The sequence below is a fragment of the Gymnoscopelus microlampas genome, assembly GCF_963454915.1.
Source record: "Gymnoscopelus microlampas genome assembly, chromosome: 7".
In the NCBI taxonomy this organism is placed as follows: Eukaryota; Metazoa; Chordata; class Actinopteri; order Myctophiformes; family Myctophidae; genus Gymnoscopelus; species Gymnoscopelus microlampas.
In genome coordinates, this window is record NC_139944.1 from 6,562,829 (window position 1) to 6,577,185 (window position 14,357).

Genomic DNA, 14,357 nt, shown 5'->3' on the forward strand with positions numbered 1-14,357 from the left:
GTGCATACTTAGACAATAAAGGGTATTTATTGACCAAAATGTTGGGTGGCAATGAACTATGTTCAGTGTGAATGTATAAGGCTGATGTGAGTCTATGGCTTTAGTGTTGTGACAGGCCAGTCACGTGATTGGCTAGGTGGCAACACCTGCACCCTTTTCACACAAAAAGCAACCAACCGTTTGCAAATTCCCAGCTGTTGGTGGGAAAAGCCATCCACTTAGCCTAGGACCACCACCATGCCCAATGACCAAGGAATATTCCTAGGATTTCCCCCCCCCGAACAGCTTGTGTGAAACGGGGGCGGGGGGCACAACGGGGGTCTCGATCAAGGACCCTCAGTGGTTACGACTGGAGGCACGCTAGTATGGTCGTAGGGTTAGGTGCTTCTAGCTCTCTCAGCCATGAATGCTACTCTTCTGGTAAAGATACTTGAACATGATTGCCGAGTGTAAGCAGACCCGCATTAAGCTTTCATAAAGACAGGAAATCCTACAGTCTAGGATTGCCTGACCGAACAGCAGGCTGTCCACACCATGTTGAATCTCCACTGTAAACAACTTTGATAGATACTACACACCAAGCCATGAACACATTGTTAGTGTATCGCCAGAATGGCCAAAAATTCTACATATGAGTCATACGACATGACAATAATAATACCAATATGTGTATTCTTTTTAAATGTTCATACTATGAATCATTCGTGGCACAAATGTGATGGCACATTGAAAAGTGTGTGTGTGCACGCGCGGGGGGGGGGGGGTGTCACCCAGGCCACCGACATTTCCAAGACCGCCAGCGCCCGTTTGTTTGACATATAAAACTCATTGAAATGCTTAAAACGTTGCTGCATTGTGGGTGTTGTGGGAGGAGACGAACGCTGGGGACTGTGGGGCTGATATCACAGCTTGTGACACCGCGCTCGTAACTCAACGCGCAGTTATCCATGTGGGTGGGAGGGAGAGAGAGAGAGAGAGAGAGAGAGAGCTGACACAAAGAGAGAGAAAGTAAAGAAGAAAGAGAGAGAGAGCAACGACCGTTATCTTCACCATCAACGTCGGTGAAACAGGCAGCGTGAACCTCGGTCGCTCGCTGCAAGTGTGGAGTGATGTCAGTGATGAGGCCAGAGTATATCGGCCCAGAGACAAAGAACCTTTAATGTGGTCGACGTCGAAGGATCATAAACTAGTCAAATAATAACCTGCACCAGAGAAAAGCTAGACACGCAATCTCACACACACACACACACACACACACATCTTCCTGCCATAAAGGGCCGCTTTATAGCCAGGCAACAGCAGCCAGAGTATACACAAAGGTAACACCAGCGCCAAGCCACCATTTTACACACCGAGCCAAACAGGAGGAGAGATACAGAGGAAAACCCCGGTATCTTATCAACCTCGAGGTGCAAAGATACCCAAAATCTGTAGCCATCCGTCACATCACATCATCTGCCATGGCTGAAGTAAATAACAAGGTGCAAAGAAATACTAGGATAGGATCAAGAAAGAGCGGCTGAGAACTGATAACACGTTTGAGAGATCAGACATAACGTGGGGGGCTGATGGGATCCGCATATTTCGCCGTTTGCATTGCAGATTGCCCCCCCCCCCCACCACGACCACCACCACTACCGACATTCCAGGCAACAAAGGAGTTTGCTCCAGCCTTTGAGATCAGTCGGAGCGGGGAGCGTGACTCAGTTTGTGAAGTTTTTCCGAGGCAGGCTATAGCAGGGCAGGAAAGAAGTACACATCTTGGGGCCATGTGCAGCGTGATCCTCCATGCCACTGTTTTTGGGGGCCGGGGCCGGGGCCGGGGGGGAGGTTGTTGGAGGCAGGCGGGTTGGAGGCAGGGCACTCCAAACAAACAGCGAGGGAGGTTAGAGGAAGGGTCTGCGCTAGCCCCGGGGCTAGCTAGGTGAACTCCGGGCCCAGGACCCAACGACGCCACAGCAGACACCGCAGATGTGAAGAAACACAATTAACACACGTGCAGCACACACTCTCCATGTGTGCGTGTGCGCGCACACACACCACACACAAACTTGCGTGCATTGAAGTACAACTTCCCTGAACTCTGCACACATAACACTGATTGACTCTCGTATGAACAAATCGCCAGACCGCTTGATTAGGCAAAAACGGGGAAACGCGTGTCTCCCAATTAATGAGAAAAAGAGAGACTGAAAGAACATAAATACATCCGTTTAGTGAGGCTATTGTTTTAGCGTTGTGCAGACAGACTTGCTGACCTGGCGGACCTGACTGCTGAAATGGCTGATTGTCAGACAGCGCATTTCCACCCCCACTTATCGTATATCATGATGGCACAAAGAAAAATCGGCAATAATTACACTATAGCCAGTAAAGGGGTCAAATATTGGCCGTTATTTATACTACACAACTACCATGGCAATGTGATGGCTGTCTTCTTTATAAGTGATATATCTTCCAACTCCTTCTGCAGTATCAGAGTATGGAGGCTACTCTCCTTCTGCTGCTCTCCCCCTGCCCTGTCTGTTTTTGGGGGTCTGGGGGAGGGGGGGGGGGTTTGGGGGTTGCTCCTCCACTTGCACAGTACCTCTCTCTCTTTCCGAGTCACTGTTTTTTTTTTCTAACATCTTCTCCAGATTTCCAAACTCTTACCAGATGTAGAGAATTCGCAGATGATTCATCGATCAAACCCACTTTGTAGACACCGGCTCGGGGTGTGTGTGTGGGGGGGGGGGGGGGGGGGGGGCGAGAGGGAGAAAGAAAAAGAAAGAACTTGGCAACTTTAAGTATCTTAACAAAAAGACCCGTCTATTCTGCTGACTGGATTCTTGAAGAGTGACTTGTGGCAGCAGCTGTTTGATTTGTCATTAAAGAGTCCATGAGCTCATTCCATAACTTCATGTTAATGTCAGCCTTTATCTGCTGTTATGAAGGCTGGGGCTCAACCGTAGTTATTCCTCACCAATTTGTTCACGCTGAGTGTTCGGCCCGGGGGTGAATTACCCCTTACGTTTTCTGTGATAAATATACATAAAGCCAACACATTACTTGTCAAGAGCTTCAATAGCCGCTGATAAACAAATGGCGTATGGCCCTGGGGAGCAAAGAAACGAGAAAAGTAGCTGATAAAAAAATAACAGTGGCAACGATAAATATCAAAACCCTTTAAAATTCTTGGAAACGCTCAAGATGCGGCTTTAAAGAAACTCTGCCCGCGGACACTTGAGTCACGAGGCTGAGGCAACTATGACAATAAACAAACTGGGTATAATCACTCCCAATACCACAAGATTACAAGGCTGCGTAGCGAGAAATGCCCCAGAAACCACAAGAGGCGAAGGCCCGCTGCGCACTGCTGCTGTTGCCGTGTCGTTTGGCTGCACAACAGTTGGCAGGTCCAACTCACTTGAAAGAGAGAACAAAACTATTTGTCGGTTCAGGGTTTGTAACAGCAATCGGTTCTTGCCTTTATGTCAAGCTCTACCTCACATAACTGGCAAATAGTAGCCTAATGGACACAAACAAGTGACAACAACCTCCACCACCTAGTATACACAGCAAAATCCGGCCTGTTTTACACTCTCAGAGTTAAATTAACACTCAGGATTTTACCACGTTAGTTTGATTGTAGTAAATGTCTTTGCATGCTTTCTGAGGATAAGCTGTCAAGTGACGCAGCAGCTTCTAAAAGAGACGTGACAGGAGCGTCAGTAAAGTTTCACTTCCTCTCTTGGAGTTGCCTCAGTGTGTTGTGACTCCGGCTGACGGTGGTTGAGGTTGAGGTTTCAACCACTGACAGAACTTTCGCCCGCTAGTGGAACCAGCCTGGAGGCAAAACGACTGCAACAGACCGTGACATTGACAAAACACTTCCAGGCAGTGGGCAGAAAACATCCCTCTCCCTACCCCCCCAGGCCAGGTGATTCGCAGCCCCACCCCCGCAAACCCCCCCTCCCGTGCCCCCTTCCCCGCCCCAAACCAGTCGAGCCACCAGGCCCCAACAGGAAACCACCAAAACAAACCCATTTCCTAAGGCCAGAAGCCAAAACCAATTGATGGGGGTGGTGTTAACCAGTGCCACCACTCTGCGGGGGTTTAAGGCTGAAGGCTCAGGATGGATTGGGAGCGAAAAGGCCTGCTCTGCCGCAGTGTGACTAGCGGAGGGCTAGATGAGAGAGTTATGGCCTGCCCTTTATACAGAAACCACTCAGGAAAACCTGGGCTCCACAAGGATCAGTTGAGAATCTTAGGCACCTCTTTGCATTTGACCAGAGAGCATGCGGCGAGGGATGTAAAGATTGTACAACAATAGCAGCAATAACAAAAACAACAAAAAGACACCCATGTCTGCACCAGAGCTTTCTGCAACCTTTACAGGGAAAAGGCGTAGATTTTAATATTACGGATGAGAAGTTGGCAAGCTTTCAGACAGACATCTGCCTTATCTCCATCTGACCACGGCAATCACAACCAACATTGGTAATGGTCATGCTCCTATTTACTTGCGAAACTCCATTAAGCGGATGGCACTGTGGGCAGAAAACGCTATTTATACACATTACCGGGACCACAAATAAGATAAGGCACCACTCCTGAGAGGGAATATGTGACCAAGCGAGAGGAAGTCCGTGTTGAATGTTATTTGGCTATTCATCGATCAAAAGCGGCCGACGTCTAAAGAGCACTGGGGAATTTGTTACGTCTTATAAGCAACCCTTTGTTTAATCAGCAAAAAAGGCTCATGTGTTTGACACAGAAAACTGCTACCCCCAAAAAACACATCACGCCTGTAATACTGTAAGTTCATGTTTAAGAAATGCTCAACTGATCCTTCATCCTTTAGTGTCTGCATGTTCTCCCTGCAGAGTGCATTCGGTTACATAACTTGCATTTGTACATTCTCAGAGCTAAATGAACAATCAGGACTTTTCTGTGTGCGTGATCTCTGTAGTCACTTTGCAAATCCTCTCATGTACGGCAAATTCCCTCGATCCCTCACCATCTCTTCTTGTTAGCTCAGTCTCCTGCGTGGTTTATGCCAACACGCGCTTGTTTCCTACCATTCTCATCAAGGCCACGCGCTCACAGGGGAGCGCTCAAAACAGGGCCCTGTAGGGGAACTATTTTGACAACTGGAAGGTATTAGGGTGTTTTTTTCCCCCCTTTTTTCTCATCCAGGGCCAGCGAGTGACTGGTACTGATGGATATACAGCAGACCAGTACCCAGACACCAGTCCCCTGTCAACCCCCGAGCTACTGCTGCTGTGGTGTCAGCGCTGCAACTCCCCAGATATACAAGCCCATGAAAAGATAACCCTTTTTCACAGGCACTTAGGGGCTATACGTCGGAGATATCTTCATTTGTTTTAAAAGCTGGATGCGAAGTCTCTGTGTGTTCGGCACAGAACAGTGCAGGACATTTCATTCCACAGAGAGGGCACAGGTGCGTATAACTAAATCGCTTGTTTTTGTTGCGCTATTGCTTAGCAGTCGTGCGATTTACTGTACGAGTAAAATGCTCAATTGCACGGAACGAGGGAAGTGCAATATAAAGCACCTCCATGACCTACAACATACAGTCTACACAGTGCACCCCCCTCTGTGTTGCACTAGGCAGTGTGTACTGTACACAACAGAGGTAGGACAGAGGTATATTGTTAGGATGTTAGCACAACATTTCGCTGCCTGCACTTGTATAAGTTAGTAACAAATAAAACCTTGATTCTTGATGCTTAAAATTCAATAAGCATGTCATTCTCAGAGTTCTGTGCTGGGAGTATCCTGTCCATATTGTCAATTCATTTCATAACGGTAACAATTTGGGAGCGTGATAAATTAGAGATGGCGTCGCTGAACGAGAGCGACTTAGCGCTGAGCATGAACCGAGTTTAGAAAAACACAGGTGTATAACTTAATGAAACGACGCAATTTCTCGTTGTGCCTCCAGTCATCATGGAGAGAGAGAGAGAGAGAGAGAGGCGGGGAGAGAGAGGGAGAGGACGATGGCTTGTTTTTATTGACACCCAACAGTAATGTCCGTGCTGGCCACCGCACCAATCCACCACGCCCGCGGCTTCCTTCCCGGGCTAAACATAACAAGGGACAGTTGAGTCCCCCCACCAGCATTCATTTCACTTGGCCCTGGGATCCGGAGGTGGAGAGATGGATAAAACCCATTCGGTGTAAAAGCCTGGTGTGGTGTGACTGTACAGTCGTGTTCGCTCAGTTAGCGGTTGACCACCTTATTATGGAGGGTTAAACGACGGACAGAGGGGTATAATTAGCAGCGTGCTGGCCTTGCATCCACGCCAGTCACACATCTACAATGCTGACTTTTTTTCTCCTCTGGCTTCACTTTGTGCTCATCTGGCTCACTGTGAGAATATTTCTGTTGTACTGGGATTCGGGTAAAAAGCATTACACATGCCAATACATATTTTTCATTCAAATAATCCCGTAATCACATATATGACCCCTGCGTTGCATGGGAAACCATTCCCCATCATATCACAGTGGTTCAACATTTTCATGTCAACAACCCCCAAATTGTAAAATGTACTTGCTCACGGTTCCCCCTTTGAAAAGGGACCCACCAGAAGACAAGATTTGTCACATTCACCGCCATTGACGGAGATCTCCGTCATTTAAAAAAATAAATATATATATATAATATCTATTTATTTGTTTTTATTTTGCACACAGAACCAGGAGATAACGCGATCCGAGGATTTACTGCTCTATTCACTTCCTGGTTAAAGTACTTGGGAAATATTCTGTATCTTGGCTCCTGTGTTTTTCATGTGTTTTTGGCGAGACATGCTATTTTCAACTGGGTATAACAAGCGAACGGGAGGTCACGATGACATTTTTTTTCACGGAAGCACAGGGAAACCCTCCGTGATTAGCAACCATCAGGGGATCGATCATACTGGAGATAAATAGTCTGTGGTTCTTGAAAGATTAGTCAGAATGCTTAAAAATGCCGGCAGAAGCTATACAGCCCGTTTTAGAAAACCCCTGGCAGTGAATGTGTTAAGACCAGAACGAGTCATGATGCGACACATTGGGAGCTTGGTAGACCAGCAATTTTGGAGTAGCTAAAAGATAGGACAGTGTTTAAACCCATTCCTCATTTTGCTGGGGACACACTTAAGAGAGAATGCGCTCAGTCTGTCATGCGTGAAGATGAATGAAAGATTACCGGATTATAACACAGGTAGCCCCAGACATGCAGTTAAGCAAGCCATAATGCCTGTCCGACTCAAGCTGGCCGATTACAACACACTTGGTGGACATTTGGAGCACGGTGATGCTTTGATGTGCCAAGAACAGAGACGTCTGTATGCTAATACATGAGCCGCGCTGTACACTTTGCGCCAGCAACTCACTCACAGGCCCCTCCAGCGGCACATGCATTTTCCTTGTGAGCAAGCAACACACACAAACTAAATAAAAAAGTAAACTTTACCCCCATAATATACAAACTATTTCATTTAGCCAAGTGGAAAGAACTTGGCTTGAGGTAGCTTTAAATGGGATCACATTAAGCTGCAAGTGAAAGCCTCTCTCCTTGTCTCTTCTGGTTTACAGTAATCATCTACTAATCTGGCTCTTTTACAGAGCCCAGAAGAAAAGGAGCTCTCTCCCTTTGTGTTTACCTGCCAACACAAAGGAACTATCTTAAGTGGTGAGGAAATATGCAACCTAGGTGTTTTAAAAGATAATTCGGGCACCATAAAACCATTCCCTTTGAAAAACAACAAGATTGCGGGTCCTTAAAACTTGACCGATAAGGCTGGCAAAGATAACGCGCTGCAGCAGTGAGCCCTGCTCCAATCCACACACGCAGGCCGCCGGGTGTTCAGCTGTTTCAGATGGGGACACTTGTCCTAGTTGCCATTGTCCATTCGGACAGGGGGACCTGTGTGTGCGTGTGTGTGTGTGTGTGTGTGTGTGTGTGTGTGTGTGTGTGTGTGTGTGTGTGTGTGTGTGTGTGTGTGTGTGTGTGTGTGTGTGTGTGTGTGTGTGTGTGTGTGTGTGTGTGTGTGTGTGTGTGTGTGCGTGTGTGTGCGTGTGTGTGTGTGTGTGCATGTGTGCGTGTGTGTGTTCAACAGGGCCTGCACTTGAACTTGGCCAAGTGGTGCTTACAGGCATTAAGGACTACCTGGACACAAGTGTCGTTATTCATGTTTTTAGAAGAGTTCGTTTTTTCCTTTTTCTTTCTGCATTCCTTACTTCCCAAGGGAAGACAAACTGCCTCACACAGGAACCTGGGAGCCAGAGAGGTCTGCAGGCCTTTGGTCTTTAACCCCCGCTCCCAACAACACACACACACACACACACACACACACACACACACACACACACACACACACACACACACACACACACACACACACACACACACACACACACACACACACACACACACACACACACTGGATGATTTAGGCCAGTGGTTCTCAAATATTTTCATGTCAAGAAGCCCCAAATTGATATGTGTTTGGCTGCAGAACCCCATCTGAAACGATAGTGCCAGGGACCCTCATACGAGAAGATCAGCTTTTAAAAAGTTCCAGCTTATTTTTTCAAGATTAAAAAAGTACATAATAATCAAAAATAGGTTGACATGCTGTAAGCTCGTAGATCGCTGTAGATCACTTTGGGAATCACTAGTTAGGCTTTCAAAAAACAAAAATCCCTGCTAAAAAAGCACAATTGTTCTTCAGGGCTTGCAATTTGTCCGTGAAAGTGCAGGCTATAATATACTGCAGTCAGTGGGAGCAGCCGGCATGTTGACTGGGAGAATACAGGGTGATATGTTGTCTTGTCAACAGATTGTGTCATTCAGCTTCATAAAGGCTGATGCTGCTGCAATTTTAGGGAGACATTCCATGAAAATGTTGACAAATCTGCTCTCTTTACCAAACCAAACCTGCACACAAGGTTTCTATTGTGGTCGGTGTTGTCTTGAGGAGATTATCCTTCATTTACGATAAATCTAATTTGCGAGTCAGGAACATATCCAGGCTTTCGGCGGAAGACTGAGCTGTCACACCATAAATCTCAGTGAATAAAGCCAATTTGGATGTTGTGACACTTTCGGAGGCATCCACTTACCGAGGGGTCAGTTACCAGTCCGGTGACTAGAACAGACATATAAATAATGTCTAACACGTACTTGGACAGATTTCTGTTTCACAAAGACGCTCACAGTAACGATTACAACCATAACTCAGCAAATAACATTATAAATAGCTACTTGTCACGCACTGACAAGTGACAAGCACATTATTTTGTGAAGAATTTGCATTCACTGTAGCTTTGACTCTAGCATTTGGGGAACACCACAAGCCGGAGCCACCTGAGGGTGGCAATAGCTCTAAATCCCCCAAGGGAGCTGAAAACTGTATTTTGGTGGGTTGTACGTGCAAGTCCCAACTCTTCTCTGCAACAACTACAGCAGAGCAAACGCGGCCATTGAGCAAGGCATTTTTAACACCCTTCGCCAGAATGCTGTGGTTGTGCTGGGAACGCGCCCAGGTGGTCGTGGGTGGTGGGTAAGCCTCCCTCCCTCCCTCCCTCCCTCCACTCTGACCAATGTTGTAAACAGGAATGTATTATAAAGTCACAGGAGCCTTAATAAGCAAGAAAAAACAACTGCCAAACTTAATTAAGCCATGGTTTTCTGCCACAATAACTCACGTTGCTGCAAGCATTGGGTCTTCTCTTCCAATCCAAAAAGAGCTGGTTGATGGTATAATTCAGTGGTTCTGAGTTATACCATTCTCAGTGGATTTCAGGGACTCTTTGGGTTCCTTTAGGGGGGGTCTAAATTGACCCTTACAAGTATGTAACTCAGACAGTGTGCAAACGGGTCCATTTGGTTCCATTTGCACACTGTCTGAGTTAAGGGGAGACCTGTGAAATGTAAAACTTTGAGAACCATTTGGTAGAACTGACCACTGGTCACGGCTGCAGCATGGTGCCCTGGTTGTGTGTACACTACAGCAGTGGTTCTCAAACTTAAAAAGTAGGGGTCCGAAGACCCCCAGGACCGGGTCCCCGGTGGTTATACACATCAAAATGTGTATAACCACTTAATAGCCTGTTAATAGCCAATAGGTCTGTTTTTTTTTTCCCTTTTTATTTGAATTGACACATTTGAAATGTTTTTGAAACATTGCAACAACACAGATCTTGTATGGGGGGGGGGGGTCCCTGCTTGGCACACAATATTTTCCAATTGGGGGGGGGGGGGGGTCCCTGAGATGAAAAAGTTTTGAGAGCCACTGGTGTGACACAGCCTGACACTGGTGGGACACAGCCTGACAGCCCTGGGACACAGCCTGACTGTGTGTGTAATAACATTGTTACCCCGTTACGGGATGGTCAATAAATAGGCGACGGGTCAGAAAACCAAACTGATCGCTTGCCTGTGTGTGTGCTATACTTACAAGGAGACCGTCCAAAGTGGAAGGTCCGGCGGTGGGACCACCAGGTCCCCGTGGCTACAGTCCACCGAGTCCTGACTGCTGCACGTACAGTTCTGGGGACACGACGGCAGTGTCACGTCGGGGACGCCCGACGACGCGGACGATCCGCGGCCGATTATTAACAGTTCAAGCGACAAAACTAAATAAAAAACATAGTGAGATCCGATTCGTCCCAGGGACGCCGCCATTTTGTATCCAGTGATCCACTGATCTCTCTCTCTCTCTCTCTCCCCCCGGATCCGCAAATTGGGGGGGAACTAATAATAATAATGCAGCGTTGGGGAGCGTATGCACTCGTTGTAGGACATTAATAGTCTTGTCGTAACAATATGGCTTATTGTTTCAAGCGATCGCTGCTTCCCAGTCATTTAGAATAGTTCCCACCGTCCCCAAGTTTTGCCTCTGGTGGTGTCCCCGATGCGGCTTGGAATCAAAAGTGGATCCAACGGTCTCCCCAGGAAGAAAAAAACACAGTAGCCGCACGAAACTTTTACACATTTAAAGTTTAACTTGTGGACGATCGTCCACAGAATATTAAAACCGACATTCTTCAACGATCGCCGGTGAAATCAACATGTTTAGGGCAACAACATGCGAGTTTTTTAGATGATAGTGGAGAAAAGAAACGCCAGTCCACCCGGCTAGATTGTGATGATCCAAATAACTTCAGAGATCAGTGGCTACAATGTGTCGTTAGAGGAGCCCGAGTGTTAGTATTGTCTCACAATGGAAACATTTCCACAGTCACGTCCACCGCGCGCAACTATAAAGTAACAAAGGTTACAATGTTCCTAATTAAAACGCAAGGTAAAATGTAACCACGGCAGTTGATCTCTTTCTAGAATGTAACCGTTGATCTCTCTCTCTCTGTGTGAGTGTGTCTTCAAAAAGCAACACCTCGATCATGTCCAATAATCCACAACTTTGCAAAGCGACACCAAAGCAGATCCCCGTCCCGATCTCGTCCCGGACAGCTTATGATCACATGTGGTCTGCGGTCACTAAATCTCCGCGATCCGATTAATAGCGACCCGTTCCGTCCGTCTATGAGGTTTTTTTTTTCCTTCTTCAGTTACTTTCCTTTTTTTTCCCCTTTCTTTTTTTCTTTTTTTTTAGTTTCAGGGGGGCGATCGTTCCATAGTCCCACGTTGGATCAGGGTTGCCCGATTGTGTGAGAGAAATAAGCGACCATTTCTAGGAAAACAAGCCCAAAAGAAGCAACATACATGACCACGTTATTTTTAAAATAGCAGATCTACAAGCCCACAACATTTATTTTTTTTTACAAATCTTGAAATAAAATGTGGAATATTAGGGAAACATTCTAACAACACACATCTGGTATGTGGGTCCCTGGCACAAAACATTTTCAGATGGGGATTATATAGGGACAAATACATATTGATTAGGGGGTCCATGGCATGACAAATGTTTGAGAAACAATGGTTTAAATAATAATAAAACCATTTTGGAAGCAAGCCCGAATAAGCAACTACACTTTAGAAACAAACAAGCCTAATATTATACAAGCAACTTTACAGAAAAACAAGCCCAAAGTCGCTTATAATAAGCGGACATGGCAACCCTGCACACAACAGTGCCTGTACCGCGGGGTCCCTCCCCCTCCCGACCCTCGCGACCCTCCCATTGGCCGCTCCGGGCTTGAGAAGCAAGGACAAGGCCTCCTCTGATTGGTCGCTGTGGGTTGGTTGTTCAAGGCGTTGCAGAGTTGGAAGGGGGAGGGTCCATGAGCAGCTGTCACTCACAGCCACTCGTTGGCCCCGCCCATGTTTCCCACCCCGGGTGTGAAACCGCACCCCCCTCCCCTTATTCACTCTCACTGCTTCTTAAAGGGCCACGACCCACTACGGGCCCACAGTGAAGCACTCTGATTTCTTACTATCAGTGGTGGTGGTAAAACAAAGTACTCACATTCTTACCTAAGTAAAAGTATCAATACTGCAATGTAGAAATGCTCTGTTAAAGTACACTTTTGAGAACAAAAGTATTGGTAAAAAGCTACTTAAAGTACCAAAAGTAGAGTACTCATTATGCAGAATGTCCCCATTTCACAAGTTTTCAAATGCATGAAATGTATACAAATCTTTTGAAAATAGCAGATCTACAAGCTATTAGATCGGCTATTTTCAAATGGCCAAAATGTAGCTGAAGTGGTTCATGTACGTTTTGTAATAATAATCAAAATCTACAAAGTAGCTAAAGTGTTCAAATAATTCTGGTGGCGTAAAAGTACAATATTTGCCTCTGAGATGAGTAGAAGTAAAAGTATTGAAACTTGGAAATACTCCAGTAAAGAACAAATACCTCAAAATTGTAGTTGTAATTGTTGTTGTACTTAGTGACTTTACACCACTGATTTAAAGTAGAAATACCACAGTGCAGAAATAATACAAATGCAACCAAATGGCCCCCGAATGGGTCCATTTGGTTGCATTTGTACACTCTCAGAGTTACAGACCCGTAAAGGGTCCATTTGGAACACCTCAAGGGTCCCTGGACTTTGTGAACCATTGCCATAAGTTACAGTGTTTTTACTTAGCCTACACATTGTAAGTAAAAGTAGAGAGTACAACAATTCAGAAATACGGTACTCTGTTATGAGTACGTGTAAATGTCCTGTATTCACAAATGTACTTATGTAAAAGTACAGAGGTATTGGCATCAACAGTATCACAGTATCACAGTAGGCTATATACTCCAGGCTGTTTCTGGAGCCTGGAGTAGAAGACAATTTCATCTTTTCAAATAGGTTACAAGACCCGCACGTTGACGTGTATTTGGCCGTGCCCCCCCCCCCCCATGTGAAAAGATGTTATGCAAGGGACCCCCCATAAGAGAAGATTTGTCAAGATTTTTCAAGCGATAAAAGATGTACAAGCTCATAGATCGGCTAATTTGGAAATAGGGCATACATTTTTAAACCACTGTTCCTCATTTAGCTGCGGACCCCCTGGAACCCCCCCCCCCCCCCCCCCCAATGACCCCTGTGGTTCCCCGGTCCCCACTGAGAACCAGTGACATAGCGTGGTGTGTGCGTGTGCGTGTGCGTGTGCGTGTGCGTGTGCGTGTGTGTGTGTGTGTGTGTGTGTGCGTGTGCGTGTGCGCGTGCGCGCCATGCTCACAAGTGATTGTCAGTGGGACACTGTGTGGGGGGGGGGGGCGTCAGAGACAGAGAAAGTGTGCGTGTGCGTGTGCGTGTGCGTGCGTGTGTGCGCGTGTGAGGCCGTGCACATGCATGCTTGTGTGTTTTCCGTGCATCCGCGCTGATCTTTACACCATTTGAGGGTGCCCTATAATGGTCTCACGATAGCACATAATTCTTCCCAAATGGTGAAGTCATGTCCGCCCGTTTTCTCAAAAATGCACATCTGCGATAAATCGGTGGGCTTGTCAGCCACTTGGCCCCGTGAACCGTTCCCCCCCCCGTCCCCCGCCCCCCCCCCCCCCCCCCCCGTCCGCCATCACATTCTTTTCCTGGCACTGACAGATCATATTGATTGACTCCGCGCGAGCTATTGTGATCGCTTCGAGTTGGGATGTCTCCCAGATCTCGATGCAATCAATCACGGCTGAGGGGACAGGAATACTCGCACCTGTAGCACTGCAGGCAGTTCCGTGGCACAGTTCCTCGTTCCTTTACTTTTTTTTTTGCAGTTAACACAGGCCAGGGTTTCACGTTGCATCACGGGTGCGGGTGAGTGAGCACAGGTAGCACCACAGGTGAGGCCTACAGCCCTGTGCATGCTGCACATGAAAATATCTGGGCCATGAGACCTCTGTTAAAACATGATTCCATCTGGTCGGCGGAAAAAACTGAGTTAGTGGAAAACACGGTTGTTT

The 14,357-nt window shown here is 46.7% G+C and overlaps 1 protein-coding gene across 1 annotated transcript in view; it reads right to left on the reverse strand.

The window, feature by feature from the left end:
* lrig1 (leucine-rich repeats and immunoglobulin-like domains 1) overlaps nucleotides 1–11,585 on the reverse strand; it is a 64,452-nt gene extending 52,867 nt beyond the window's left edge. Inside the window, exon 1 of the mRNA XM_084063214.1 lies at nucleotides 10,458–11,585. Within this exon, the coding sequence (XP_083919340.1) occupies nucleotides 10,458–10,684 (227 nt within the window). The 5' untranslated portion in view covers nucleotides 10,685–11,585. The remainder of the gene's footprint in view (nucleotides 1–10,457) is intronic.
* Between the last annotated feature and the right edge of the window lie 2,772 nt (nucleotides 11,586–14,357).